This window comes from Podarcis pityusensis (genome assembly GCF_964106645.2).
Source record: "Podarcis pityusensis genome assembly, chromosome: 17".
In the NCBI taxonomy this organism is placed as follows: Eukaryota; Metazoa; Chordata; class Lepidosauria; order Squamata; family Lacertidae; genus Podarcis; species Podarcis pityusensis.
This window is the reverse complement of record NC_138042.1, coordinates 21280788-21307238: the sequence shown is the minus strand read 5'-3', so window position 1 is coordinate 21307238 and position 26451 is coordinate 21280788. Positions and strand designations below refer to the sequence as shown.

The following is a 26451-nucleotide window of genomic DNA, read 5'->3' as shown; positions in this document are numbered from 1 at the left end:
TTCTTACAACGCTTCAGAAGGTTGGTTTAAAAAACGCTTCTTTCCTTCTGTTAGACTGAAACCCTGCTCAAGGAATTGAACCCATAGAATTGTGAATTAACTTTATGCTGGCAATCTGCACGTTATATCAATTCATTTCAGTTGATGAGAAGTTTTCATGCCCAAGATATGCAAAGAGGTGGTTCTGCTGGAGAGTAAAGAGGGTTTTTTTTACAGATTACTCCACATGGGAGCATCATGTAACTGAAGCAATATAAACACACTGTTCCCTTTATGCAGGCCTCATCTTATGTTTTGTTTTCTTTGCAGAGGTTACTATATAGTAATTGTGCCTTTGATAAAGAAGTCTGATGGAAAATTCATGAAACCACGAGAGAGCCCAGACGAAATGGAATTAGACGAGGTACCTTGTGCTTATTTTAGCTCTTCTTTCCTTGTAAAATTGTTTGTGATAGAAGCAGCCTTAATGATTGTGTCCAATTAATGTACCCATGTCAGCAAATTTGACTTTAAAAAAAAAAAATCTTATCATTTTGTATTGGAGTTCGCCTCTGGGGACAGAAACAAAAAGCTAATTACTTAAATTAAAAGACATTAAGTTGCAATGAGGCACACACACTGTCTGATCTTTGTTGGCATTAATATTTTATTCTTTGCCGATTATAAGACGTAATGCAGTAGGTGAAATGAGTTGTCAGCAAAAACTTAATCACCATTGATATGAACTCCAATAAAGGTCTGGTTCGTTTAATGGGGTGTTTGCCAAAGCTGAATCACATTCTAAGTTGCAATTTGCTCTGCAGTTTAACATTTGACCTACCTCTCAGTTCTCTTTACTTGATTCTCCTGTGCTGGTATATGTCTGTCTCAGACTCGTTTTCCTCTACGCTCCAAGATTAGGCACAATGAGAGAGACACCTTACATATTCACCGAATAGCACTGTAATAACTGGGCTGTTAATTAACATATATTTACCTGTCAGTTTCTATCTTGCTTGTGGGCAAATTACTCCATTAATTTCAAAACATCCCATTATTTTGACACATATGGCATTTTGAAATGATTGAATTTTTTTTTAATTTTTTTTTAAAAAAAACCTTCTTCTCGTTCAGTGTATTAGTTAATAGAGAGATGAGTAAACTCTTTACTTGAAAATTGCAATCCTGTCTAAAGATGTGTGCGGAAGTACTTTATACAACACATCGTCCGACTCAAATTCAGGTGGGCACAACTGAATTTGGAAACCCCCAATTATTTTGGGAACAACCAATTATGATTCTTGGATTGCATTTTTACATGCTCTCAGACCTAAGATGAAAGGACATCTGTGCGAAAGGTAGACATCAACAACACTGAACTACTTGCAAAGTAACCTTGGATGACTTCCCTGTGATGAACTTGCATAGCATGCTTGAGTGTTCATATGAATTCAGCACATTCAGATGCAGGGAGTGTGGGTCAGAAAGTGGAAGGAAAGGTCTTCAACAGATACTGGCCCCTTTCTGTTAACAGTGGTACTTGTTAGTTTAGCATAGAGAGCTTAATCTGCCTAGTAGAGTTTGCATTATCAATGCTGAAGTTGCTGAGGACCAACCTACACATCCCTCTTAATGTATATAATATGTAGTTACATCTTTGGTTTTTCCTTAATTAATTAGGTGGAGAGTGGAGTGTTGTCTGGCCACAGCAGGCAGGGAAGCTGTTCCCTCCCCAGCTGTGATCGAAGTGGAATTTAATCCTGTGCACAGCTAGAGGGCTTAGTAAAAGGTGAAAGATTTCTAAGTCATAGGTGTGGCACATAGCTATTAATGATAAATTAACATGTGCTATTAAGGTAAGACGGGACGCAGGTGGCGCTGTGGGGTAAACCACAGAGCCTAAGACTTGTCAATCAGAAGGTCAACCTAGCATTTCGAAAGCACATCAAAGTGCAAGTAGATAAATAGGTACCTTCCGGTGGGAAGGTAAACGGCGTTTCCGTGTGCTGCTCTGGTTTGCCAGAAGTGGCTTAGTCATGCTGGCCACATGACCCAGAAGCTGTATGCCAGCTTCCTCGGCCAATAAAGCGAGACGAGTGCCGCAACCCCAGAGTCGGTCACGACTGGACCTAATGGTCAGGCATCCCTTTACCTTTACCTTTATTAAAGTAAGATGGAATATGCAGGAGAAATGATTTTGAGGAGATGTGGGAGGTATTTTTAGAATTTGTGCTGTTGAAATAGAAAGGGGTCAAACCATCACAAGAGGTGTTGAAATTTTGGGAGGTTGGATAGTTACAATGGAATGGTCTTGGGGATGGGGTGTACATTTTTGCATTTATTTATTTATTATTTTTACTTTGTCAAAATGAAAAATGCTACATACAACACTGGACAAGTCTCCTGTTGCAGGTTCGACTGCAAACTCTTTTTGGGGTCTTGATACCTCAGCAACATTCAAAGGAAGTATCCGCGTTCTAGACATCTGTAGGGTCGCAACATGGGTACCCACCCACACATTCATCAAAATTATAAAGTGGATACGGTGCTTAAAATTTAGTAATCACAGAATTCCCTTCCTTACTCCAATGGGTGCTGTTCAAAGGGCTTTTACCTTGGCCCACTCTCAGGCTCTCCCTTCAGCAATTCAAGAAGGCCGCTATAGGAAGATACCATACAAGGAGAGGCTCTGGGCAGCAGGAAACAATGGAACATGCCCTTCTTCATTGCCAGTATTATATAGACATTCGAGCTAGGTTTATCCAGCCCATCCTATATAAATTCCCAGGGCATTCAGAACAACACAACATCTCCTTATTACTACAGGATGAAAGCCCAGTCTGTGAAATGCTCTCCCCAGGGAAGTTCGCCTGGCGCCTTCACTATACAACTTTAGGCGCCAGGCAAAAACGTTCCATTTCAACCAGGCCTTTGCCTGCCTTGATTTTCTGTACATCCTATACCCTTTTTAAAATGCTGGCTCTTTGGGAGTTTTTTTAATTGGATTGTTGGGTTTTTTGGATTTTATGCATTTGATATTTTATGTGAACCACCCTGAGACCTTCAGGTATATGGCGATATAGAAATTAAATAAATAAAAATAATAATTAATGAATTCCTACTCAGGTCATCTCAGTTATCTGAAAATTCATTATCATGTGTGAGGTATTCCTGTTCTGTGTTATAATACAGTATCTTCTTGTGTCCCTGTCCTTGTAGCATCATTTTTTTTTGTATCGAGCATGGTTTATAGACTTCGCTCATATGAGGGATTGAGGGGTTTCCTTAGTGCTGTCAGTATTATCTGTACAGTGGCATGGCCCCTCTCTGTGGAAGAGGAGGCAATATTCTTCAAAGCCTATACCTTGCCTATATACTCCCCTAGCGGGAGGAACCATCCTGTTAACTGATTGTCCTCTGGTCTACTTTTCAAATAGAAATTCATTGTCGTTTAGTCGTGTCCAACTCTTCGTGACCCCATGGACCAGAGCACGCCAGGCACTCCTGTCTTCTACTGCCTCCCACAGTTTGGTCAAACTGATGTTAGTTGCTTTGAGAACACTGTCCAACCATCTTGTCCTCTGTCATCCCCTTCTCCTTGTGCCCTCCATCTTTCCCAACATCAGGGTCTTTTCCAGGGAGTCTTCTCTTCTCATGAGGTGGCCAAAGTCTTGGAGCCTCAGCTTCAGGATCTGTCCTTCCAGTGAGCACTTAGGGCTGATTCATAGTAACACCAATTTCCATTTTCTTCACAAACAACAACAACAACAACAACAACAAAACCCTAAGGAGCTTACTCTCTTTGAATTGCCCTAACAAAAATATAGTCCAGTCTCATTTCAGGCACAATGTCTACACAGATTTCCTCAGGACTTAATAGAACCCATTGGTCATTGTTATGAAGAATGGGAGGTCTCTGTATTTCTCTTGCCATTAGCCAACTCCATGACTTTCGGCTGTGTTTTGCTTGTACTAACAACATTCAGTATGTGCAGACTGCTTGCTTTAATGTGGTTTCTTCTTTTTAATGACCTGGAGTTGTCTAGAGAGGCAAAAAGCAGCTAAACTCAGTTTTAGTTGCCATCAAACACAGCGGAACAATTAAAAATTCAACAGTCCAGTAACAGGACCCAGACCAATTTTAACTTGCAAAACTACACAGTTCATTTCAGCAAAATTAACAGATTCCAGTCTGAATTCTGTAGTTGACATTGACCTTTCTCGCCATTAAGTTCTTTGGGTCTGTGCTGCTGCTGCTGCCGCTTTCCATAACAAAGGGTCATTTTAATCATCGTGCAAGTTGTGGTGCATTAATCTGTATAATAGTTTGATAAAGGACATTTATTAAATTCAGAAACATTTGGGGCAGGATGGGTTCTTTTCCATTTTTTACAGATACAATTGAGACCACATTGTAGAATTAATGGTGGAAGAAATAAGATATGCATTGACTGGAAAATGAAAATTGTTTCTGATCGAGAGCTGAAGCCCTTCATATATCTTTCAGAATTGCTTCCAATAGTAACTCACGAGGGGACGGAAAACATCTCCAAAGTGAGCTACTCTTCATGCAGCGACTCTGAAGTTTCTGATACTTTAGATTTTTTAAAGCTTCTAAGAGAACTCCCTGTTTTAAGTTGTGCACGTTAATACTGTGCTCATGGAATGTCTATACAAATATTATCAATGCAGGTGTTCCAGCTTTGCAGCGGTGATACATTTATCCATAACAATGAAGTATCGGGAAACACAGTGACTTCAGGGTTGTCTCTGTGGCAGAATTAGCCTTAGATTAGATTTTGCCCTTAAAGCTAAACTCCTTGCCTCTGGAATTGCCATGCATTGTTCAGTCACTTTTCATGGAGAATGGAGATTGTTTCATGGTCACATTGCCATAGTTCATTGTTTCCTGTGTTGTCCTGCTGCATGTTTTGTGACTTTTTATCATTAGTATTTTTCAATAAAGCATAATTGCAGCTCTATCCTGTCCTGTGTGTGAACACATAAAAGACTATTGAGGCCTCAAATGGTCCTTGTGCTTAAACATTTTCTTTATTCTCAGTCCATGCACTTTTTAATGCTTCTTGTTGGTTGCTGCAAGGAAATTAGTGATAAATAGCCTTTCTTAATTACCTCGGTGTCAGTTTCTGTATCCGCAGAGGAGACGATCTTTGATCACTTGTTTCTTCTCATTTTTCTCTCAGTTGTTTATAGCACAACCGTATTATTTTGCGATTTGAAAGAAGTAAGAGGACACCAGTAATTAACATGAACAAGCACTGGCAAAATTAAGAAGCTATTCATCATTAATCCCTACCTCCCCCACACCCCCACCCAGTTCAGCAGGAAGGAATTAGAGATCTTCAGGCAGGAAACCTTTAGTTAACATTGGAAAGGGTATTTGCTGAATGGGACTTCTCACAGTGTTGGCACTGATAAAAGTATTGATGGCTGATATAGTGGTATATGTGAAAAGGACCTAGGGTGTCTTGGCTAACATGAATCACGAGTGTTATGCAGCAGGAAAAAAGCTAATGCTATTCTAGGCTGCATCAACAGAAGTATAGTGTTCAGATCAAGGGAAGTAATAGTATCATTCTATTCTGCCTTGGTCAGACCACACCTGGAATACTGTGTCCAATTCTGGGCACCGTAATTTAAGAAGGATGCTGACAAGCTGGAACATGTGCAGTGGTGCCTGTCACTTGAGAGGTGCCCAAGTGCAGCTCCAGTGTGCTCCAGCTGAAAAAAAAGCTCTGCCCACTGGCAAGGTGGTCTCTCAAGTAATCTTTAGGCATCTTTTATCATATGCAGTGTCCAACGTCTGCAACAGAGTATGGAGAAATAAACTAAAAGAAAGTAACATGAGCCCAGATTGGCCATTGTTTCAACGATAATGTAGCAAACCTCACACATAAATGCTATCTGCACAGCTGAAGAGAAGCAACTCCCTCTCTGACCACTAACATTTTGCATTACGAAAGCCTGGATCTTGAGAACATACTTCCAGGGCAGACACAGGCAAACTCGGCCCTCCAGATGTTTTGGGACTACAACTCCCATCATCCCTAGCTGACAGGACCAGTGGTCAGGGATGGTGGGAGTTGTGGTCCCAAAACACCTGGAGGGCTGAGTTTGCCTATGCCTGTTCCAGGGCGTACCTCCAACAGCAACTTCCAAAAGTGGTAGGTGATGATACCATTTACTCAATGAGGCCTAGAAAACTTAAGGAAGGGTGCTGATGAATCTGTAGTAAAAGCTTTGGAAGATGCTTAAGAATGTTTACATTTGTGCTCTATAAACCAATTTCAACTAAGAGAGAGGGAGGAGAGAGAGAGAGAGAGAGAGAGAGAGAGAGAGAGAGAGAGAGAGAGGAGTGTATTTTCCTTTCATATGCTGTTCAAATTGAATTCACTAAGCACTGGAAGTCCCACCATCCCAGCCTAGTGCATTTTATTATTCTGTGAACCAGCAGTGAAGATATTATTTCATGTAAGACTCTCTCAGCAGAGTCAACTAATGCCACTAACTTTTATGCTAAATGCCATTTATATATTTATTTTCTGCAAAAGGGTGCGTGTGACATCTAAATATTGCATTTTGTGCCTTTTGTCAGTTCTGCCTAGCTTTATTTTCTAAGTACATTGCATTTAAACTTCCTTCAGCTGAAATCCTAATATTAACATGAAAATGCCTTTGCTAAATAATATTAAAATGCATTTCTAAATGTTGTGAAATCTGCAAGAAGAATGTATTACAAGAATCTGCAAGAGTATTACAAAAAAATACACACAAGAATAAGAACATATTATGGACAGGATCTGGAAGGTATTTGGGAACAGATTTTGATGACTTCATTGCTTTTCAAATTAACCTTGATCGGGAGGGGGGAAAGCATCTCAAGGGATGCACATGATGCTAATGATATATGACAACAGCATCATCTATAACTAAAATATGAATGAAGGAAGGGGTGCACTTCAGGTCTATTCATTCATGTGATTTAGGGTGAAATCTTCCTCCTCTCTTACTTTACGCTAGTGCAGAGACATACACATGTAATCACAAATCTTGATTTCCAAATGAAAACCAATTTCTCAGTTCTTTTGGCACGGGCAAAAATAAATATTTTGTACAGTTGTCCCTTTACAAAATTTTACTGCTTTGATTCTAGAGACCAGACTTATATGTAACTTCAGCTTCCGCAGTTAAGGACAAATGTAAACGTCTTTTTCTACAATACAGTTTTCTGTACTCTCCTGAACCTAAGCATACCCGGAGGCAAGTCCTGATAGTGCACACAGTCCCAAGGGCAACACCAGAGAGTAGTCAGACAGTCCAAATGGTCAAAAACTGGTCCAGGTATGATATAACAAGCAAGGTCAAACTCCTGCCTCCAGGGCTGGGACCTGGGGTCCGTCCCGAATTCACAGGCCGGTGGAGTTCCTGAAGCAGCCAAGCTGTGCTCCATCAACAGAGAAAGTTGAGCAGACACAGAGTCTCTGCCTTGCTTACCTTCTATCCTTCGCAAGCTTGAATGATGCACCTTGATTGATTGTTCCAGCTGAGTAGCTGTGTCTCTCCACTTAACAAAGCCGGTGGCCCTCACCTGCCCTGAGCCTAATCTAGCTGAGGGACCACAACATCCTAATGAGTCCCATGATCTCCACCTGGCCCCTAGTGAGCTGGGGAGTGTTCCTTTACCTGCCTCAGTCTCCTGGAGTGCACTTCCCCCTGTTCCTGACACCTCAGAGCCTTCCATGTCTGTGAAGATGGGGAAACCTCTGGTTCTGATGATGTGTTCCCTCCTCTGTCTCCCCTGAACTGTTGGCTGGCCCTGCAAGGTCCTCTGATGTCCCGTGAGTTCCTCCTAAGTCCCCAACCTCCCCTTCTCCATATTCAGCTAGTCCTGGTGTGTACCATTTGTGGCTACACCCCTCGCCATGATCTTCTTCCCTTTCCTCTGTGTCATTGCCAATCCATGGCATGTTCTTAGAAGGTCATATGCACTCCTCTTACTAGAAGCTTACTAGCATATCTTTTAAACATTTTTGCTAACTGAATACTTATTTCATTCCTAAACCTGTTCACTGGTATAGACATTCTGCAGCATAGACATAATGTCACGATTTGTGGCATTATTAGTTAGTTAAACACAGTGTGTGCTGGGCCTGGGGGTAACCCATGAAACGCGGTCCAGGACCGGTCCAGAATCTGAAGGTTCTGCTGGGAGCCAGTCCAACAGGGCCAAGGTAGGATACAAAGCAGGAAACCAGGCAAGGGCAGGTACAGGATCTCAGGCAGGATCTGGCATACAGCAATGTTGCTCCCACAACCTGAGGCGGGGTCCAACAGCCTTTTATCTTTGTCGGGGCAATGGCCAGTCCTGATCCCCTGGTGACACACCTCCCTGTCTCGCCCGAAGGCGAGCACTCCTCCTGCAAGTCCTCAGGTCTCTCCTTCTCCCAGACCTTAGTCTCTGCAGCTCAGGAGACATCAGTGAGTTACTGGACCCAGGGGCTCCCTCAGCCTCCCCTGACCCAACCGGTAGTAGAGCAGCTATAAGTGATGGCCCATCTGAAGGCAACAAGGTAATGCCCGCATCTGGAGCCAGGGCAAGGTCAGGCCCCTGACTTGGCCCAGCTGGTGTTTGTTGCAGGGGAACCTGTGCAGACTGGAACTCTCCAGGATCAGGCCCCAGACTTGGTTCAGATGATGCCTGCGGAAAACTATCCAGTGCAGACTGAGTCTCCTCTGGTTCCGAGTCCGAGCCCGAGTCCCAGGCCATCACACAATGTGATGATAAATTAGGACCTTTGTACTCACAGGAGGAGTGCTCGCCTTCGGGCAAAACAGGGAGGTGAGTCGTTGGAGGATCAGGACCAGCCGCATCTGTGGCTTCTTTGGGGGCCCGCAGACACTCGTTTGTGCAATAAGCCAAGGTTTGGTTTAGCATGATGTGTTAAACAAGCACTAAGCTAACTGCATAAATGGTGTAACTTTTTTAACAGTTAAAAACAGTTAATTTTTCTTATTTAAAAAAGTTTTTGGGTGTGGGTTGACTTGTAGTCTGTTGATGTCGTAATGAGTGCCGTAGATCGCTTACCTTTTTTCTGTACTGGCTATAGCATTTAAAAAATATTTTGCTTCAATTTTGCAATAAAAAACCATTAACTTGATGAAAAAAAGTGTCTTGTTGTTGACCGTCATTTGATATGTGATGGGGGGAAATGGTAATGCTCATATCTCAAATGCCTCATAGTCTTTATTTTTTTGTGTGTTTTCCTTTAAAAAGAATTAGTGTGGACAACAATATCAGTAACTAAAAACTAATTTTTAAAAATCTGATGTTGACATCCTCTTCTTGCTAAGAATAAACAGTATATATGAGATTTACATATATAAATGAGATTTACAACTACTCTATGCATTTCCACTCAGTAGTAAGCCCATTGAATTGAATGGTACCTACTCCTAGCTAAGTGTAACAGAGGTTTTTCCGGAACTGAGAATGAGGCTGCAAGTTGTGTGGAACTCTAAAGAGGCATACTACTTAATATAAAAGTGCTGGCATTATTGTAATTTATAGCACACTCCTGTACATTTCTATTCTGAAGCAAGCCTCCTGGGACTTACTCCCAGATAACTGTAGCTGGGGTTGTCATGAAATGACACTGAATTTTATTTTTTGTAGTTCCTAGGACTTAATACATTTTTAAAAAAATCAGCCTGTCAATAAGTTACATTAATCTTGTTTACAGTTATCTTTCTGTTTTCTCCCTTTTCTCTCTCTTTTTCCTCTCCTACCCCAAAGCTACTTAAAGAGATAGCACGGAAACGCCGAAGTATTCGTTTGGGGAGGGAAGCAGATTTAAAGCCATATATTGCAGCACACTTTGAAGTTCTTCCTACTGAGTTCACCCTGGGGGATAAGAAACAGTATGGTGGTTTTGAAAACAAGCAGCTCCAAAACGGCCAAGAATATGTCGTCTTTATTTTAGCTGTTATGGAGCACTCGGAATCCGTAAGTTGACTGCAAGTTTTATGTTGTTCCTAAAAATGTATCTCTCCAATGCCTCCGTAGCATTCGAGCAAACGCTTGACATTTCTGTTCCTTTCATAATATTAATTGCATATTGTGAGAAGTGGTGCTTTCCCTTCACTTATTTGAATGACTTCGCCAGTTTTGGATAAGTCTCTCTACATAAAAGTAAAGATCCTTTTCACATACCCAGCAATGTGGATAAGTTCAGTGCACAAGGATGCAGCAAGTTTGCCCAATGCCTAAATTGCCTTATGGATTGCCTTTATTCCGGTATGCACATGCCAGATATATATGATTTCTCCCACCCCTACTTGCACACATGCAGGGCCAGATTTAGGTTTGATAAGGCCCTAAGCTCCTGAAGGTAATGGGGCCCTTTGCGTGTTGAGGTCCTCAAGACACCCCTATCCCAATAACTCACACATCACACAGGATTTTTGTTTAAGGTTTTTGGCATAATTTTGGCCACAACTTTATTAACATACATGGATGTGAGTGGTTGCTTAGGCATTGGTTAGGACTATCTGTCCCCCCGCCTTGGGGACAGAACTGACTTCCGGATTCCAGTGAAAGTCAGTGAGGGGAAACAATATTGGGGAGAACTGGAGCTGCGACACAGGCCCTCAGCTTCTCCCCGCATGCTCCCAGGGGCTTACGCGGCCCAAACCTGATTCCAGGGGTTTGGACGAAAGGATGGCAAGCCCCTGGATTCCTTTAATGGAATTCCCTTGCAGCAGCAGCATTGGAGGGGTCAGCCCAGCCAATCCTTACCCCTCCTCCAACCAATTTTAACCAATACCTAACCGCAACCTTACAAGTTGTGACGATTTGCTACGCAGTAGGCAAAAACCAAATGGCACCAGCCAATCAGCCAAATGGACAAAATTCCTTCCAGGCCCCTGCCCCAGTGGCGGACGCCCCCATGACAGGCATAGCAAGGTCAATGCATAAGACCCAAATCAAGGGAGGGCGGGCGGGTGATCCGGTGCACACAGAGAAAGAGAAAGCAGATTGCTGTGTGCACTGCTTAAAAAACCTCTGTTCCCACCCCCAAATTGGCAACATCAAAATTACCCCAGCAACTCAGGCTACCAATCCCTGCCAGGGCCAACCATCCCAAACATGCCTAGCAACAGCGGGATGTCTTATCTGGCCCCCACCGCAACACGTGCTCTCTTTTAATGAGAACACGCTTTATATGTCCAGCTGTTGCTAGGCATGTTTTTGCATTTGCTGTGCGATTGCTTGTTAGTACTTGCACAAAATAAGTTATAATATGACCTTGAACCCAGCGTAGGAAAGATGCATCCTAGTTGCTAGGGGGGAATGAAGATAAAACTAGAGAGATTCCAAGGACTAGAAAATGAGGCAGAAGCAGGGGAACTGCACTAAAGGAGGGCAAAACAGCAGATCTTTAGAACCCCAGGGATTCTTATCACTTGGTTTCCAAACAACTCACTCATCAATCACAGTTCTGACTTCAGTTCACTCATTAGTTAAACACACTGAAAGGCAGGAGAAGCCATATTACAGAAATAGTTTTGAATGGTAGTTGCATGTTTCGTTTCATAACTTCCTTTCAAGGAGGGCTAGAGACTTAGGGTTTTTTTTAAATAGAAAAATGAAAGCTTAGAGTGTGACAACGCTGGTGGTTGTGTGCCAAGCACATGAGTATCACCTGTTCAATGTGTCTATGACCCTTGGCGGGTGCCAGGGGGACGAAACTGCACATTGACTTGGCTCACATTTCTGGGTATGCTGGATCACTATCAACATCTTAACCATCACTGTTCATATCCTGTGCAAGTCATAAGGTTTGCTTCTTGAAATCTCTGATCGGTGTTACTGAGGCGTGAGCTTCGCAGTGGAGTCTTATCATGCCTCTGAAAGAAGGCTTTTCTTGCCGCGAGACATATTGCTCAGTCAGTGGTGCTCATTGCCAAACATCTTTGGAAAAGAGGGAACTAATCAAGGACATGCACAGCTAGTTTCTTTAATTATAGTAATTTGCCACTGACTTTATCAGTGAAATGTAGCAGAGTTGGAAAATAATGTAACAAAAAGGAGAATTCCTGAGGTGATCTAAATAATGAGTTGTGCTTTCCCTCTTATGCAATCCATCTCTTTCTTATGTCCCTTTTATGCTTGAGCTGTTTTAACTGCATGTAATACAGTTTTAAAAAATAATTAAGCACAAATGGAAAGAGGATTGTGGGAAGGTGTAGCAGCAGACATTAACATTTTTACATACAAGTGTCTTCCTAATTGGCTCTTAAACCTGTCATGTGTGTGTGCTGGGCTGAGCCTATTGAGATTAATTAATTCTAGTCAAAGGCTTGTTTCCTGGTGGGGTTTTTTCTGTGAGTTTAGTCTAAGTGCAAGAGGGGCTTTTGTTTAGTCTACTTTTATGCTTATACAATGCACTTATTTGGTTTCCCTTTTCTACTTTTATCTTGAAACTGGCCCAAAGCTTTGAATAAAAGCTTTGAGTGTGAAATAGAGAAAGCCCAATACACCCAGCTTCAGTTGATAAAGACCTATTTTTTTAGAGTATTTTTGAAAAATGGTACTGTACTGTTAAATACGAATCTTATTTCCCTCTAGACCATGTATGCAACCAGCCCATATTCTGAAACAGTTGTATCAGTGGATCTTAACCCCCAGCCAATTACAGATGAAGAAGAAGGCTTGATTTGGGTTGTAGGACCAGTTCTTGCAGTTGTGTTTATCATCTGTATTGTTATAGCTATACTCCTTTACAAAAGGTAAGTTTACAAAATAGTTTATAGGTTAGATAATATTTTAGAGATGTTAGTCATTCCTGGGGTAGAAAGAAATGTGATTCCTTTTACAGATGCCTTTCTCTTCAGTTTCATCAGTTACGGATACCTTTCTCATCCGAGCTGTTACGTCTCGGATATGCAAAATCCTTCTATTACAAGCCTTGGTTTTTCAGGAGTATTTGGCTGCGTATAGACTTCTGAGAGGCCTGGAAGTCTTTCCTAGATCTCTGTAGAGATGCAAAATAAAAATAGGAAGCAATAATTTCACAAGGTTGAGTTGCCCCATTGGCAGTGTAACCCTTCTGTTAGAACCAAAGGCTAGGTAAGAAAGTTTAGGGATTGTTTTCTTTCTGCCATGTCTACTGGAAACGTGATACACCAGCTTATCTGGGCAAAAGCTTCCATGCACACGCATCATTCAAGAGGTAGCAAGAACTAAAGTATTTCATCAAATGCAAAGAATGGAACCATACTATAAATAACTGGTAGTTTAATAAAACTCAACCAGTGGATACTGTTCAGTTCTAAGGAAACTAACCCCAAAGTCTAGGTTCGCAGCTAAATACATACATTTTGAATGAGTTTTATTCGCCCTTCTGGGGATGAACTTATTTCCAAATATTGCATCCTATTTTCCTAGTGACCTCCAAGTTGTGGGCATTGCTCTTGTTAGGATACAATTGGTCAGTTCACAGCAACAATCCAATATCCTGATGCCCAGCCATAAACCACAATAAATAAATCCAGCAAAGATGCTAGGAAGATGACCGCATGCTAAATATGCTCAAGATTCAGGTAGCTGTGTTGGTCTGATGCAGCTGAAATAAATTTTAAAATTTTTAAAAATGTCCAGTAGCACCTTAGAGACCAACTAAGTTTGTTCTGGGTATATGCTTTCGTGTGCTTATATGAAGGTTATACCCAGGACAAACTTAGTTGGTCCCTAAGGTGCTACTGGTCACGAAGAGTCAGACACGACTAAACAGCAACAACAAAGGTGCTACTGGACAATTTTTTAAAATATGCTCAGTTACTGATGCAGAAAAAGAGTAGCAGTAGCTCCTCCTTTCAGAAGTCAGATCAGGCAAAGATGTATCCATCAGCTTTTTCACAAAAGGTAAACTTGTTATCAACTACAGCGACTCTCCAGCCCCCAAGCCTGTCCTATTAGGCTCCACCTATAAGATTTTTCTTCTACCAGCTGGGCTTCAGAATCTTTCCACCCATATTCCAGAATCATCCAAAGTTAAGGCAACTAGTCCCAGCCCAGTATGCAATGATGTTGAAAAATGAAGTGTTTTTATTCATTGTTTTATTATGGATTTTTGTAAACCACCCGAAAGCTGGTGTTGAAAGGGGGCATATAAATGTTTTAATAAAATGCTGATAAATTTGCAAAATAAATAATTTCTTTCTCTGATACTTGTGGCATAGCTGTAAGTACTACAAGTACAATTCAGCCATGCAAATCTAGTCCTTTGTAAGCCTGCTTGGAAGTAAGTTACACTGGGTTTGGCGAAGCTTACTCCCATGTAATCCGGTATAGATTTGCAGCCGTCCTGTACTGTACCTACATTTCAAAAATACCTGCATCTAAATTGGCATCAAATATGCAGATAAAGTGTTCATGCATTCAGTTCTGCAGGCCACGTTTGAGTCATACTACTAAGTGACTGCATTTTCCTAAGTATTTCCACCAACCTCTCCCTTTGTCACTTAATGATGAGTCAAGCGATAACCATACAATACCTCCAGTTTAAAGCACTAAATGAACTTGAATGGTGGGAACCTGGCAACATCCCCTGGCCTTAGCCAAGCTGGCAGAAAGAGAGAAAATTCACCAAGGAGAAGGCAACAAGCTCCAGTACTCCTGGCAAACCAGATAGTTGTTCCCCCCCCCCAAAAAAAAAAGATAACAGAAAGAGATGGAGCTCTTCTCTGGAAATGGGAGACCCACCTCAGCTTTTGAGAATCATGGCAAAACTAGAAGCAGTTGTGAAGTTTGCTGCAGTCTAGAAATCAAGTTGCAAATCCGTGCTTTGTGGTTCATCCAAGGTGCAGTGGGAGAGGGACAACAGTTGGTTGACATGGTGTAACTAGAAATAATTTTAATAGGTCCATATTTTGCAAATGTGTTCTATATGCACTAGTACTACTTTCTAGTGGTGAAAAAGTTTATCACAAGATTTCGGACAATATTGTTAAGCACAAAGAACGTCTGAGCTGTGGAAACTTCTAGTATCAACATTGAAGGGTTTATCTTCCTTTGAACTAGGGAAAGCACTGAAGGTTTAGGCTGGCTTTGTAATATTTGCTTTAATTGCCCAAATATATAAGCAGAGCACAGAGAGGTAAATAGAGCCACAACCACTAGATGGAAATTATCAGAGTTCTGGAGGGAAGAAATGTCAGTTAGTGTTATGAAACCTATTTTAAAAATGTAGCTGGATTGGGCCTGAGCAATCAATTATTTTGAACCAAGTCGGACATTAATTTTGACAACGGATGTGCATATTTCAGAGCTTTGTTTAATTCCTTTTATTTATCTACTTAGTATATTTATATAATGCTGCCCAATAACATTTTTTTTTCTCCATTAGCTATCTTCTATCATAATTAGAGTAACATTTGGAGAAGGAACTCATATACAGTAGTGTACAGTTAATTTCCTTTAATAGGTTTTTCTTGGTTTTGCATACATTGTGCGTATGGCAGTTACATGTGGTATTGTGTTAATTCCTTTCTGCAAGTACATGACTCGGGTGAGCTATAAAATCAGACATATACCAAGATCGCAATGATCACTTACATCTTCCTTCATCTGCGGCATGTGCAGGGAGGAAAAGATTGAGATAATTTAATCAAGGGGAGAGTTTTCAAATGCATATCAAGTAAACCACACCCACCCTTGCAATGGAAGGATCTAAAATCAGTATAGCTTGAAATGGCATGTTGAGCCAAAACATGAATGATTCGGGGGCCGAGCAGCTAGTTACAGCTCTGTATTTATTGCAGTACAAACAGATTAGTATGTATACCACCTAGATATTCTCAGCAGGTGGGGAAATTAGTGTTTTGTGTTTCTTATTTTTTAAGAGGCAAGATGATTTTAAAAACAAAGACTTGGTGGATGGCAGTGTAGCTTTTTGATTGCAGTCATCAAAAATGTTCATAAAAATTATTTAGCATCTGATATTAACATACAAGGTGGAAAAATAGGCAAAGGGACTTAGATATGGATTTTCAGATGGTGGAAATTTTAAGCTATCTCACAGGTAAAGGTAAAGGACTCCTGACAGTTAAGTCCAGTCACGAATAACTCTGGAGTTGTGACGCTCATCCCGCTTTACTGGCCGAGAGCCGGCATTTGTCTGCAGACAGTTTTTCCGTGTCATGTGGCCAGCATGACCAAACCGCTTCTGGCAAAACCAGAGCAGCGCACAGAAATGTCGTTTACCTTCCCACCAGAGCGGTAACTATTTATCTACTTGCACTTTGACGTGCTTTCAAACTGCTACGTTGGCAGGAGCAGGGACTGAGCGACGGGAGTTCACCCTGTCGTGGGGATTCGAATCGCTGACCTTCCGATCGGCAAGCCCTAGGCTCGGTGGTTTAGACCACAGCACACCCGCGTCCCTAATCTCACCGGTGCAGTTAGGTAATTATAGACTCTGGGCTCACTGATCTTTTCGGATGGCATTAGCACTTAACTTCAAAATGTGGTAAGCCAAACCTGCTGTGAGTGAGCACCTACACCAAAGTCCAGCCCTGATTGGCACAACCGAACTACCTCCTGTGGCATACATTTGCTCTACTAGTTTATCCTATTCTCACAGTTCATAATATCATCATAATCATAGTATTTATTCTAATCAATTCATCTCTCTTAAAGCATGGGTGGAGAACTGTTTCCAGTCAGAAGGCCAGATGCTTAGCTTTCCCCACTCCTGTGGGCGATTGTGATGAGAGGCAGTGTGGTGTATTGGTTAAGAGCGGTGGACTCGTAATCTGGGGAACCGGGTTCGCGTCTCCGCTCCTCCACATGCAGCTGCTGGGTGACCTTGGGCGAGTCACACTTCTCTGAATTCTCTCAGACCCACTCACCTCACAAAGTGTTTGTTTTGGGGGAGGAAGGGAAAGGAGATTGTGAGCTGCTTTGAGACTCCTTAGGGTAGTGATAAAGCGGGATATCAAATCCAAACTCTTCTTCTTGTGTAAGGAGGATGGGACTACCTGCCTGTCAATCAGCTGATGTCTCCATGACATCAAGTGAAGCATTTTGCTTTGCCCACATAGTTTGAAATCAGACTGCAGTGACAAAAGCACAGGGCTCTGCAAAGCTAATCTGTGGTGCCTGCAAAGCCCTGTCTATTTGCCTGTGTGGTTGGGTTTCATGCCACACAGGGAAAATGAGAAGGGTTTGCAGGCACCGCTGATCATTGGTGCCTGCAAACCTTGCTTTCAGCAGAGAGCTGCATCCTCACCTAGTCCGTACTTGATGTCACATATTGCATCAGATGTGGGGCAGGTGGGTGTGACTTGGGAAAGTGGCAATGGAAGCTGAATTGAGCACTCTTTAGGACCTAATTCAGCTCACAGGCCAGGGTTTCCGCACTGCTCCTACATACCCTCCAACACGACGTGGCCCAAATACGGGACACCATCTTCCAGGTCCAAAATTCCCTGAGAGTCACGTGACCCACGCAAGATCGTGGACCCAGGAAAAGTGATTTGTGAGGCACGAAGCCCTCGAACGTGTATTTTGTGGTGTCATACAAGATCCCAGACCCAGAAAAAAAATGCTTTTGGGGGTGTTGAGATCTTGACCTAAAATTGCATGAGAACAACCTGCCCAAAATGGCTGCCCTACTCTTGCAGGGGAAAAAATGGGATGTCCTGGTTTTGGGGGGGCAGTTGACAGGTATGGTACTCTGAGGTGATTAGTGGTTGTTTTGGAATCTTTGCTACCAAGAGATGTGAAAGCAGAATTTAAAAAAGAAAAAGTGTAAAAGGCTATATTTTTATAAATGCAGCTCAGATTTTGTAAAATTTTTGAAATAATGCATTTGTTGGATGTCTATATATATCCAAAGATTCAGTTGTCTTTTCCCCAAAAGTAGTATATTTCCAAGTAAGATATTTTAATGACCTGTATGTTTCAATAGATCATTGTTTTCAATGATGATTTTTTTCTATGCTTTTAGCTGTTTCTATTTTATTTGTAAGCCGCCTTGAGTCCCTGTCAGGGAAAAAGGCAAGATATAAATAAATAGAATAATAATAGACTTTCAGTATCTCCTACCTCCTGATATGCTGTATATTGTGGCCTTGGGTTTTTTCCAGAGATGCCTTAAGAAAAGAAGGCCTTTGATACAACCTCTGTCTCAAGCAAAACTTATCCAAATGTTGCTTAAGTTTCTTCAGCCATGAAGTACTTCCTTTGAATGTACCCTGTGCCCCCATATTTTTCTCTGATTAGAAATTTTTTCATGTTTTCATGGGCTGTTACATTCTGCATCCTAATTGCAAACACCGTTTTCTATTGTTGCGGTAATTCCTTTGCCATTGGCCGACTAACATTTAACCTTTTCCCCTCCTTTTCCGCTGCATAATAATGGAGCAGTAAACCTGACAGGTGAGAAGTGAAGAACAATTGCTCTCCGACTGGGAAACCTAGAAAACCAATCTACATAAAATGTCTCTGTAGGACAGTGCAGGTTTTGCATGCAAGAGATCCCAGATGCATTACCCAATCATCTCCTGATAGGGCTTTCTCATGCCTGAACCCCTGGAGAATTGGTCCCAGTCATTGTAGATAAAATACAAAGCTAGATACGCATAGGAAGCTGCCTCATTGGTCCACCTAGCTCAGTACTGTGATTGATAGCAGTTCACCAGGGATTCAGGCAGAGTTCTCTCCCAGGCCTACCTGTTAAGGGACAACCTGTAGATGCCTGGAATTGAACTGAAGACCTTTTATATGCAAAGCAGATGCTCTACCACTGAACCACTACCCTTCCCAAATTGTCTTATGCAATATGATGTAGCTTTCTATTTTCCTAACCTGGTTGGTTTATTATACATAATGTTTGCATGTGTAGGTCCCCAAGCCACCCCTCAAAATAATTCACAAATCACACGTAATTTTAGTTTAAGGTTTTTGGCACTATTTTGGCCACAACTTTGCATGTCGAGGTCCCCAAGCCACCCCCCAAATAACTCACAATGCACACTTAATTTTTGTTTAAGGTTTTTGGCATAATTTTGGCCACAACTTTATTTAAATACAAAACCGTGAGTGGTTGTTTAGGCATTGGTTAAGACTATCTGTCCCCCCGCCTGGGGACAGAACTGACTTCCGGGCACCACCGAAAGACAGTGCGGGGGAAAGCAAGTCGGAGAGAAATGGAGCTGAGTCACAGACCCTCAATTCTCATCCGCATGCTCCCCGAAGGCTTGCCGGCCCTAGTCCCATTCCAGGGATTGGACGAAAAGATGGCAAGCCTCAGAATTCCTTTAATGGAATTCCCTTTCCGCAGCAACCATGGAGGGGCAGGCCCAGCCTATCCTAACCCCTCCTCCACCAATTTATAACCAATGCCTAACCGCAACCTTACAAGTTGTGACGATTTGCTACACAGTAGGCAAAAACCAAATGGCCCAGCCAATCAGCCAGATGGACAAAATTCCTACCAGGCCCCTGCCCCAACGGCAGACGACCTCATGACAGGCATAGCAAGGTCAATGCAACAACCCCTTACTCAAGGGCGGGTGGGCGGGTGATCCGTTGCACGCAGCAAAGAGAAAGCTCCAGGCTGTGTGCAGAGTATTTAAACATTTTACCCCTCCCACCAAAATTGCAACATAACTTTTACCCCAGCAACCCAGTGAACCAATCACTGCCCCAGGCCATCTTTAGAGACCCTGCCTGGTAACAGAGGGGTGGCTCAGCAGACCCCACCGCAACACGTGCTCTCCATGAAGGAGAACACGCCTTATTAAAATACAAAATCTGTGAGTGGTTGCTTAGGCATTGGTTATGACTATCTGTCCTCCCCGCCTGGGACAGAACTGACCATCCGAACTCCCTCGGAAGCCAGTGAAGGGAAAACAACGTTGGGGATCAGTTGAGCTGAGCGTCAGTCCCTCACCGCTCACCCAACCAGCTCCCCAAGGCTTGCCGGCCCTGGTCCCATTTCAGGAATTGGACGAAATCGTGGCAAGCCCCAGGATTCCTTTAACGGAATTCCCTTCCAGCACCATTGGAGGGGCAGGCACAGCCTATCCTGACCCCTCCACCACCAGTTTTTATAACCAATGCCTAACCGCAACCTTACAAGTTGTGACGACTTGCTAAGTAGTAGGCAAAAACCAAATGGTACCAGCCAATCAGCCAAATGGCAAAGTTCCTACTAGGCCCCTGCCCCAAGGCAGACGACCCCATGACAGACAAAGCAAGGTCAACCGGAACACAGGGCAGGCGGGCGATCTGATGCACTCTGTGAAAGAGAAAGCAAAAGCAGTGTGTCCCAATATTTAAAGCCTATGGTCCCACCCACCCAATTTGCTACATGCAATTTGCCCCAGCAACCCAGTCAGCCAATTGTTGCGCCAGGCAATAACTATTAACCTGCCTGGCAACTGAGGGCTGGCCTAGTGGCCCACACCGCAACACATGCTCTCATTTTAGGGAGAACACGCTTTGCCAATCTAAATAAACATGACCAGGTAAATAAGAAGTAAAGATGCCTTAAATCAAAACTTTCAAAATTGAATGTTTCCCCGTTTTGGGGATACTAGTGTCAATTCCTTTTAATATTTCATGTTGGCCTTCTCTATTATAGAATCAATTTTGTAAGAATACTTGGCTTCCTTCCAAAATGGTGCTATTCAGGAAGCACAGCTGCAGAGGAACTGGCCGGTTATTGACTATCAACCTCCTTTAGTTCCACGTTTAGTTGGGAGGTGCTACTGAAGAAGGAGCTCTTTCTTTTCTATAAATAATCCTAGGAAAACCCCAGTTTTACTTGGTTGTAATGATGACTTTAGGTACTACATGCATGAAGATTTCCTACTTCATAAATCATATTAATTCCAAACAATATGGGCCAGATTCAGCTGACTAGACCTGCCAGCAGAAGCCCTCAGAAGGAGCTGAAGCTAGGGCAATAGGGCTTCCCTGCATCTCTTGCTCTTATGCACCCCCTAATTGTCTCTGTGGGTGCCAAGAAAACCCCTATATAGTTGCATGCAGGGGAAGAAGAGGTCAGATCATTCCATCAGGCTAGCAGAAATTGCTTGTACTGATGGAGCGAACCGCTTAGCAGTCCATTAAACTCCTCCCTCAGTTTCTGTATGTAGCTTACTCTCTTTAAAATGTTGCATTTTTTTAATGAATCCCACAGAATGTAGTATTCCCACTGCGTTTTAAAATATGGAGACGGAGGGGAAAGGACAGGAGGAAATAGATCTCTTTGTAAATGGTGAATGTAACTTCTTAATGACTGTGCTCACTTTGTCCATGTAGGAAAAGGGCAGAGACGGACTCTAGAAAGAGCAGCATACCCAACAACAAGGAGATTCCTTCCCATCATCCCACAGATCCAGTAGAGCTACGGCGCCTTAATTTTCAGACTCCAGGTAAGATGCAAAACTTCCTCTCTCTCTTTTTGAGTTACGAAAACTCTTCAGTATTTGTCTGTGATCTGACAATGGTTATAGGATAAAAATGAGATGGAGAATACTTAATTAATTCAGAGGTCACCAACATGGTTAGATGTGTGGGAACACTTAAAAATAATAATAATATTTTTTTATTTATACCCCGTCCTCCCTGGCCAGAGCCGGGCTCAGGGCGGCTAACACCAGTAAAATTACACTAAAAACATAATGGGGGGGGGGCAATTTAAAATACAGGTTAAAATGTAATTTAAAATGCAGCCACATTTTAAAAGTAGCCCATAGATCAAAACCATAAAAACCATAAAGGGAGGGAAACATAAGGGTCAGACTGAACCCAAACCAAAGGCCAGGTGGAACAGCTCTGTCTTGCAGGCCCTGCAGAAAGATGTCAAGTCCCGCAGAGCCCTAGTCTCTTGTGACAGAGCGTTCCACCAAGTTGGGGCCAGTATTGAAAAGGCCCTGGCCCTAGTTGAGACCAATCTAACCACCTTAACTTGAAGTGAGTGAACACCGTGGGTGCCACTCTCTGACGATTTCTGTTCCCCTCCCACTGTATCAACCAGAGAGAGAGAGAGAGAGAGAGAATAAGAAAAAGTGTGCATGCATGCACATATTTTACTTCTTTTGGGATTTGGTCATAAGTTGGTTCTAGTAGAAAAGCACATCAAACCAAAAGAAGAAGTGGGAAAGAGAGTCACTCTTCCAAATTCCCCCTTCAGCTCTATGTACTTTTCAGTGGCATAAACCATCACTATCCTTACCACCTCATGGTCATGGGGGCACTGAGTGGAGTGGGGTGATGGGGTGTGTCAGACAGGAGAAGACATGGGCACCATGGTGCCCATGGTCACCACATTGGCAATTCTTGATTGATTAATTAATTAAATTTATATACCACCTATTACAGGGCTTTTCACAACATAAAAATAAAAACACACAATACATAACATAATAGAAAAAAAAGAAGAAAAAGAACCCCAAACCATCGCAACGCATTTAGATTGTTTAATAAGCCAGAGGCCTTGATGAAGATGAATGTTTTCACTGGTGCCTGAATATCTGTAAAGAAGGCGCCAAGTGAGCCTTCCTGGGAGAGCATTCCACAAATGGGGAGCCACCACAGAAAAGGCCTGTTCTCATGTTGCCGCCCTCCTGACCTCTCCTGGCGGAGTACAGAAACATGGGCAATTTTATGTTGTTCTGGGTCAGTTCATATGGGGATATGCGGTACTTGAGGTATTGCAGTCCTGAGCTGTTTAAGGCTTTATAGGTCAAAACAAGCACTTTGAATTGGGCCCAGAAACTAAATGGGAGTCAGTGTCGTTGGACCAGGATTGTTATATGTTCAAACTGTATTTCCCTGGGGAGCAAACCTGGCCATTGAACTCCACACCAACTGAAGTTTCGAAACCATCTTCAGAGGCAGCCCCATGTTTAACTCATTGCAGTAATCTTACCTAGAGCTTACCAGAGCATAGGCAACAGAGGTTAGGCTTTTCGCTGTCTAGATATGGGTGTAGCTGTGCCACCAGCTGAAGCCAATGGAAGGCACTCTATGCCACTGGGGCCACCTGAGCTTCAGGTGACAGCAATCGACCCAGGAGTAGCCCCTAGCTTAAAATCTTCTTGAGATGTAAACCTGATTAGTTTTAGCCATGGTGTATGCTGTGTCAATGAAACATGTAATATACAGGACCAGCCAAAAATATTACAAAACATGAGAAGAGGAAATGGGTCAACAAAGTGTGTTTGATTAATGGGTTGGCTATGTTTGCTTTCGTTGGCCTCTACATAGAAATACAGTGGTACCTTGGTTTAAGAACAGCTTAGTTTATGAACAACTTGGATTAAGAATGCTGCAAACCCGGAAGTAGATGTTTTGGTTTGTGAACTTTGCCTTGGAAGCAGAACATGTTGAGTGTGTTCCATTTGTAAATTGAGTCTATGGGAAAGCATGCCTTGGTTTAAGAATGCTTTGGTTTAAGAACGGACTTCCAGAATGGATTTTGTTCATAAACCAAGGTACTACTGTAGCTTCCTGACCACATATTGTAAGTAATGCCTCTGTACTTGCTGATCAATGTTAAGATTTAAATCTATCATGCTCTTACAAGAACTCTGCTTTTACTTAGTTCTTTTTCTAAGGGTCAATTCACTCATGCATGTTCCTCACTCCATGGTTGCAACGTTGAACGATAACTTGCCTGTGTGTAACGACCATAAGAGATCAAATCCCACAGGCAGGGCTTTCATGTCACATTATATCAAATCAAACACTGTACTTCTGAATGGAAGCAGTTTCCATATTCCGTGGGGAGTCATTGAAGGAAGAGAGGTCCAGAGATTTACAGTAATGTGTGAATTCGCCATAAGAGTAATAGTTAAGAAGAAAGTCATGGGAATAATTTTACCTTTTGTGGCATCTTTGTTTAAGTAGTTCAGCAGCATTTTCAGAAGAGCTATTGTCCTGCCTGTATGGTTTGCCTCTGTATATCTCTGTGTTTCTTTTGTTTGGCACCACCAAATAATTTCAGCGGAAAAAGACAAAAAGACAGAGAAGTTAAGAGTTAAGGGCCTGGTCCATTGTGTCTGTGGTAGCAGAAGGGCACACAATTATACAAGCAGGAGCATTCACATGCCACACTCACAAGATCACTCTAGGTTAAATAATTCAGATTTCATTGCAGTGCCTTGTTAAGTGCAAAGGTATACCGTATTTTTCGCCCTATAGGATGCACCTAGTTTTTTGGGGGGGGGAATAAAGAAAACATTTTTTATTCCCCCCCCCCAGCCACAGCTTCAGCGCGCCCCACGCTCCGGGCAGCGGGCTCCGGAACTCCCGCGGGCTCCCCAGGCTTGCTGATAGCTTCCTGAAGCCTGGAGAGCGAGAGGTCTCCAAGCTTCAGCGAAAGCCTGCATTCGCCCCATAGGACGCACACAGATTTCCCCTTCATTTTTGGAGGGGAAAAAGTACGCCCTATATGGCGAAAAATACGGTAATTTCCCACTTCTGCCTCAAATATATATTAAAAGAATAAGAATAAGCTTTCTCTCCCTTCCCCTCTTTTTTCTGATTTATAGCTTACTAGCTTTCTTTAACACTTTCCACACCCATTGAGAATATGAAAGAGCAGTGAAAACATGTCAAATGAAGAGCACAGAGGGAAAGGAGTCAAGATCGTAACACATTCTTCTCTAGAAAGTGTTGCAAGTTCCTAAGGAGGGGGGGCTGGACTGACGACAGCTCTACACTGTAGTAATTCTTTCACCCTCTCTCACCTTTATTCCATGATGATTTTCAAGCTAGCAGTGAACCTAACACAATTACTACACTTCTTCCCTTCTCCTCCTTACAAAGGCAACAGAATGCGCAGCAGCTCAGTGCCCCTGATTGCACAAAATGCTCAGCCCAAACTATGGCTTAACACAAAAGAGCAAACATTCAGGGTCCTGGTGTAAACATCATAGCTGCTGCTGCTGCTGCGCTTGTCTGAAGGAGAATAAATGTGTCCACTGCAGAGACACTTTTTCTTGGCTTCTCTTAGTCTTCCATAGTAGATCAAAATAGATCAGAAATATGTTGCTGTATTTCATTGTGTTCGAATTATGCCTATGTGGGTCTATTCATACCAGACAGCTAATAATGCAATATTTATAGGTTCCTAATCCCTGGGCTGATACCACATTTTAGTGTAAACTGATCCCTGTCTTCAGAGCTGTGCTTTAAAAATAAGTATCACGGGAAACATCTTTTGTCTTTCGTCCTTTTCGTACATTATAATTACCCTAGTGTGGCTCTTGTGTGAAAGTGGTATTTAAGAGTTTAGGGGGGTGGCTTTTAAAAAATAAAATAAAAAAGGTTCTTAACATGGAGACTTGAATATGCCTGTGCAGTGCTTTTTTTTTAAGAAAAGAAATGGTGGCCGTACTCACCATGAAGTTGCTAGAGTAAGTACCACCAGAAAAAAGCACTGGGTATAAGTAATAAATTATTATTATTGCTGTATGCAGCCCATAATAATAAAACAATGCATCATCATAATAAAACAATGCCTGCTGGGCATGATGGGGGGAAAAACAAGCTTTTGCAGTGGGAGGTATTTAAGTGGAGATGCTTCCTTCATCCCTCACCTCATTTGAACACCTCCTTCTCCTCTTCAAATGCTGATCAGAAAAGGGGTAGGAGGTTGCAACACACACACACATTTTTTCTTGCAAAAACAGTCTGTTTCTCTCTGCCCGGCCCATCCCCTTGGTGCTAATGTTTCCCAAAAGCCGCACAGTTGGGCTCTGCAGCAGCTGTTGCTCCTCCAGTCCCCGTAGGTGTGCAGGGCAGAACACAATCTCCTCCTCTGAGAATTGCGTGCCCCTGGCCCCCTAGGCAGGTTCTCCCACAAGGATGCCCAGCAGAGACCCCCCCCCAGGGGATCTCTCCAGGAAGGGATGGGTGGCAAAGGCAAGCTTGAAGCACCAGGCATGGTCCCCCGGCAGAAAAAGGCACAAACTGTTGGGATGCTTCCAAGGGAATGGGGGCAATTTGCAAGCCCCCAGCTGGCTCCAGCCCACCAGCCGACTGCCAGGTGAACTCCAGTCCTCAGATCAGCATGTAACTGTGACTCAAGCTTCAGAAGCCTTCAGAAGCTGAGCATGCAAGCCAGCAGAGAATAAAACTCTTCGCAACAGAAGGGCAGATAGAGGCTGTGTAAAGCATATTTACAAGCAGTTTATTCAGCATCAGGACAAAGGAAAAAACATGTCTTCTCCCTTTCGTGTCCAAGAGCAAGCAGCATAAGCAAAAGCTATACACAAACAGAAGTTCCCAGCAAGCTGTGCTGGAGTGTAAACAGACATGTGACATACAACAATCTAGACATCTGTTCTTAAGGTGGAACGGAAAATTGTAACACAAACCACTGACACCCCTCTGCTCCCTGCATGCACCCACACAACACTCTCCCCTCC

General features: G+C 42.7%; 1 protein-coding gene across 27 annotated transcripts in view; it reads left to right on the top strand.

The window, feature by feature from the left end:
- PTPRD (protein tyrosine phosphatase receptor type D) overlaps window positions 1-26451 on the top strand; it is a 722358-nt gene that overhangs the window by 589416 nt on the left and 106491 nt on the right. For 18 of the 27 annotated variants that reach the window (XM_080987656.1, XM_080987680.1, XM_080987671.1 and 15 more), the window contains 5 exons: window positions 310-403; window positions 9794-10003; window positions 12629-12789; window positions 18428-18442; window positions 21335-21447. In XM_080987656.1, the coding sequence (XP_080843782.1) occupies window positions 310-403; window positions 9794-10003; window positions 12629-12789; window positions 18428-18442; window positions 21335-21447 (593 nt within the window). The remainder of the gene's footprint in view (window positions 1-309; window positions 404-9793; window positions 10004-12628; window positions 12790-18427; window positions 18443-21334; window positions 21448-26451) is intronic. The other 9 variants (XM_080987670.1, XM_080987673.1, XM_080987664.1 and 6 more) reach the window with 1 other exon arrangement.